The sequence below is a fragment of the Psammomys obesus genome, unplaced genomic scaffold (assembly GCF_907164565.1).
Source record: "Psammomys obesus unplaced genomic scaffold, mPsaObe1.curated_primary_1811, whole genome shotgun sequence".
In the NCBI taxonomy this organism is placed as follows: domain Eukaryota; kingdom Metazoa; phylum Chordata; class Mammalia; order Rodentia; family Muridae; genus Psammomys; species Psammomys obesus.
Window position 1 is genome coordinate 54,034,584 of NW_026585895.1, and position 4,896 is coordinate 54,039,479.

Consider the following 4,896-nt stretch of genomic DNA (forward strand, 5'->3'; position numbering starts at 1 on the left):
TGTTCAGGAGACAACACCCATGAAGGAAACATGAGCAAAATGCTGAGAGGTAGAGTACATTCCAGTAGCACAGGCCATACCTGTCTGCACAGGTAGAGAAGGGTCTCCTTCCTCAGGATTAGAAGATGTTGTCTCCTGAAACCCTGTTGACCCCAGGACCAGGATAGCCTCAAGTGTACCCAGAAACTGGGTCACTTACCTTAATTGTTTCCTAGAGGGCAGCTTTCTGTCCAAGAAAAAAAAAAAAGAAAACTTAAAAAATAAAAGAAAAAACATGATTCTGAAGACCCAGGGAATTCAGCCAGAACCCAAGGCCCCTCCATCAGCCAACATCTGCCCGCCCCTAAAGGACAAAGCTAGATGAGAGGCAGCCTGTTGTCCTGAGTGACTCGAGCCTTCCCTGCATGGGGGCAGGAGAAAATGCCAGCTTGCTTCCTACCACTCTGCTTGGGGATGAAGATGCTCTCTGCGTTGAGACCTTCAGCTCTTACAACGTTCTGAAAATCTTCCAGGGCCTCCTGGTTGAAGTCAGGGTCTCTGCCTATAGGTGAGGCCAGAAGGAAAATGGTGTTAGGGACAGAGCTGGAGAGCTGATAAAATTTCCTTCCCAGCACAGAGGATAAAGCAACTTTGGGGTGAAGAGGGAGACATTGTGCACCCATGTGGGGCCTTGATTTCAGAAGCCTATGGAGGGGACCGGTGAGAGAGGAGGACCAGAACACTGAATACACCCCCCATCCCATCTGACCTTGCCTTCAGCTCACTTAGTTTCTCTCAGGGCAGCTGAGAGCAGTGTGACCAGCCTCACGCTGGAGAGATATGTCACCCTTGGGTGTGAGGGCTCCATGCTGTCTCCCTGCTCTTTGTGGACAAGTACTTAGGCTAAAGGAGAGCTGGAGAGGCTCTGGGATTTCCATCTCTAGGCAAGAAGGACACTGATACCAGCTGTGATCGGAGCAGGACTTTATATGCTGGCTCCTGTGTCCACACTCATCCTTCTTCCAGCTGGAACCCCAACAGTGGCAAGGCACCTTTCACCCCATGTGTCTTTGGCCCATCTCACAGCCATGTGACTCACCCACAAGTTTTGCCATTCGGAAAGGATGCCCATGTATTCTGCCCTCGTGGCAGAAGATGAAGTGGTCCTCCACTGCAGATGGTATGATGTAGAGCACTTGTTTGCCCCCATCTGCAGAGGAACATGACACGGTCCTGAATAAGGCCCGGACCCTCCAGCAAGAATTCAAGGGTGGCCTGGCACCTCTCAACTCTGACTTCATCCCAGTTGCTCAGGGCTTTCTGACCCAGGTTCTTCACCATCCCAGAGCTTTGGTTACAAGAACCCTCCATTTTCATGGGAGCCATGCACATGAGAGATGGCCATGTCCCCAGACTTTTTGTCATACAGAAGGATCTGCCTCTGGGGTCAGATACAGTCTCCTTCCAACTTATACCATGAGGACAGCCAGAGCCCATGGGGCATTTCTGGTTAGTTGTCTTGTTTGGCTAGTCTGATGTCAACATTACAAGAAGCTAGAGTCATCAGAGAGGAGGAGAGCCCAACTGTGAAAATGCTTCCATAAAATCAGGCTGTAGCCAAGCTTGTAGGAAATTTTCTTAGTGATTGATGGAGGGTTACCCGGTACTTGGTGAGTGAGATCAACCTCTACAAGAACCCAGGCTGAGCTAACCACTGAGGAGCAAGCCAGTAAGCAGCACTCCTCCATGGCCACTGCATCACCTCTCTTCCCCTCACCTGTCAGAGTTCCTGCCGTGACTTCCTTTGATGTTGAAGAGTGATGTGGAAGTACAAACAAATAAGCCCTTTCCTCACCACAACAGTAATCCCAACTAAGAAAACAGTCAGTTCTCCGCTAGAGACAAATCTACCACACTCAATGTAGTGTTTAGCGTCAGCCGTTAGCATCGGTAAGGAAAAGTGCCTCCTGGGAGTGACCATGGGTATTAACAGGAATTGAAGGAAGAATGAGTTCTCAGGCCCTGGAGCACTCTAGGATGGCCACACTGGCCTCAAACATATCAAGGGAGTTTTGGTGCAGCCCTCACAGGCTCAGAGACTCACAGAAGGTGTATTTGTCGGGCTGATCTGTCTTCTCTAGGACAGTGCTCACCTCCCGGCATTGTCCTGCAACCCTGGAAGAGAGAAGGTCTGTGAGACACACTGCCCGGGTACACACCTCCCTTGCTGGCAGCATCAACAGTGCGGCCAACAGTTGCCTGTGTTCCAAGATGGTCAAGGAAGCGCAGGCTTCACGGAGTCCTGTTTGTGTTACCAGCAGGCCTCCTGAGTCACATGTTCCATCCCCTGGCTGCCACAGTGGCTCCATTGTGTGTCCTGCCACCTGCTGGGTGGCCCCCCCCCCCCGCCCCAACATCTTCTTGCTCACTCTCTTGGGGAGCCTGGGCTACTTGGTCTGTGGACATTGTCTGAAGCAAAACCCTCCCTCCTAACCCCTGTGTGGCTAGGTGGCTCCCATGGCTGACCCTCTGTCTCTGGAGATATTTAGGAACTAGAACCACATCACTGTCATCTGGACAAATGAGGGCAATCTTCAGTGAGTGGGATGGGCGGATGTGGAGGAGATGCGGAAGAACAAAGGGCAAGCTCCAGGGCACCCACCATGTCAGGAACCCACAAATGCCAGATTGCAGGAAGACAGCACAGGCACTGTTCTTCAGGGGCCACTAAGATGGCCGGAGCCAAGATGTGAGAAAAGACACAAAGCTGGAGGCCACACAGATGGGTGGTCACACAGGTGTGAGACCACACAGGTGAGAGTCTACACAGATGTGAGGTCAGACCAGTGAGTGGTCACCGAGGTGACAGAGCACACAGGTGAGAGGTCACACAGGTGATGGAGTACACAAATGGAAATCACTCAGGTGAAAGAGCACACAGGTGATGGAGTACACAGGTGAGAGTCTACACAAATGAGAGGTCACTCGGGTGATAGAGTACACAGATGGGGTCACACAGGTGACAGAGCACACAGATGGGGTCACACAGGTGAGAGGTCACACAGGTGACGGAGCACACAGATGGAAATCACACAGTGATAGAGGGAACAGGTGAGAGGTCACACAGGTGATAGAGCACACAGATGGTAGAGTACACGGATGGGGTCACACAGGTGACGGAGCACACAGGTGAGAAGTCACACAGGTGACGAAGCACACAGGTGAGAGGTTACACATGTGAGGGGTCACACAGGTGACGGAGCACACAGGTGAGAGGTCACACAGGTGACGGAGCACACAGGTTGGACTAGGCTGAGATTTCACAGTGTCTACGCAGAGCATGATAAGCTTTCTGTTTGGGTCCTGTGCACACTCTTGGCCCTTCTGAAATCCTGGTCTCTGCCTCTCTGCCTCTCGCCCAAGCAGAAATTTACTCCAGGGGTCAGGGGGTGAGCAAGCACAGACTCTGCTCACATTGGGTCTGGGAGTAAAGCCCTTCCCCATGGACCTCGGTCACTGGCAAAGGATGTCCTGTCAGAATAGAAATTGGGTGCCCCCTTGCAGCAGAGCTATTTTCTCTGGGCCACATACCATGCCCTAGTCCTCTGTGAGCTGAGGCACCCTCAGTGCTACTGGTGCCCTCAAAGCACCTGATACTGGGTGTTCCTGGGTCTGACTAGGGCCCCCAGCTCAGCGCCCAGATCTCCTGCTGAGGGAAGCAAAGGCCAAGAAGAATGGTACCATCTCAGCTGGCACAGACTCACAGGACACTGAAATTGACTTGCAGGTTGCCCCCTTCCAGGGTCTTGATGGACATGGAAGCCACAGACACAGAGCCAAGCTTCTTGTCAGGAATCTTCTTGTCAGATGCTGTAGCTTTCAAATACCACATTCCTGTCACCTGGAGAAGGACCTGACCATGAGGGCTCAGGTAGAACCTAGGACTGCTCCCACTCCCTAGCCCCTGCCTCCACCTTGGCTCCCAACTTCTAGACACATGAAGCGTTTGCCAGGCACCCCTTTTACCAACCCAGTAAATAAATTGGCACTACCAGGGCCACAGCGGTGTGGTCTGCAACCTCTGCCACTGTGACACTATCACAGAGCCTTGCACTACCAGAGAATAGTGAAGAGGCCAGGACCCTGGCCTCCTCCAGCTCCCTGCACCCAGAACCATCTGACCAGATTCCTTGTGCTGTATCTGACATTCCTTCAGAGTAGGGGTTCAAGCCTGACTCTAAAATGGCATCTCTTTAGATGGAGGAGGAATGGGGCCTCCAACCAACAACCTCGGGCCCCCTCCTGCCATAAACCCACTTGCAGCCCCTTCCCATCTCGGCCTCACATCCTCATCCTCGTCCACAGTGGGGAAGGCCTGGGCCTGCAGGGCAGCCAGGAGGCCGAGGCCAAAGCTCAGGAACAGGGCCTTCATCTCCAGAGTGTGCGCACACAGGTGCCCAGCGGGTCGCTTGGCAGGCTGAGGAGGCTGTGCTGGGGCTTCAATCAGCTGCCCTTTATACTGCTCAGCCCAGGGTCCCCAGGGAACTTGGCAAGGAGTCATGACCAGTCCCTTCCTGATCATTCACCATGGCCAGATCTTCAGTGGAGCAGATAAAATGTCACCATTGTTGGGAGTTGTTACAGAACACTCATAGCCCAGAAGATGATGGGACAGGGCTGCTGCCCCGAGGAACCAACTTGCAGATTTCCTCTGGCAAGAAAGCGAGTCTGTGTTAGAGGTGCAGCCTCCCATGTCACGAGCCCCTGAGGGTGAGTACAGCAGGAGTGAAGTCCTCCTGCACACACTGTGTGGTCATCCAGCTGGCCGACATGCTCACTGACGCAGAGGAGGCTACGGAAGCCAGAAAGTGTTTTGCTCCATTCCAAGGGACCTTCCTCAATCCCAGATCAGGCCAC

General features: G+C 53.1%; 1 protein-coding gene across 1 annotated transcript; it reads right to left on the minus strand.

The window, feature by feature from the left end:
* Positions 1 to 200: 200 nt before the first annotated feature.
* On the minus strand, positions 201 to 4,411 carry Obp2b (odorant binding protein 2B). The gene is made up of 6 exons (XM_055600999.1): positions 4,325 to 4,411; positions 3,744 to 3,880; positions 2,084 to 2,154; positions 1,079 to 1,189; positions 440 to 541; positions 201 to 226 (listed from the first exon to the last, which is right to left on the minus strand). The coding sequence occupies exons 1-6, from the start codon at positions 4,409 to 4,411 to the stop codon at positions 201 to 203; spliced, it is 534 nt and encodes a 177-aa protein (XP_055456974.1).
* Positions 4,412 to 4,896: the final 485 nt, after the last annotated feature.

Excerpts from the sequence above, each read along its gene's own strand:
- Obp2b (XM_055600999.1), bottom strand. The coding sequence starts at position 4,411 with ATGAAGGCCCTGTTCCTGAGCTTTGGCCTCGGCCTCCTGGCTGCCCTG. Across the intron at positions 3,881-4,324 it reads CTGTGGACGAGGATGAGGAT|GTGACAGGAATGTGGTATTT; the intron begins GTGAGGCCGAGA and ends GTCCTTCTCCAG. Across the intron at positions 227-439 it reads CTTCATCCCCAAGCAGAGTG|AAAGCTGCCCTCTAGGAAAC; the intron begins GTAGGAAGCAAG and ends TTTCTTGGACAG.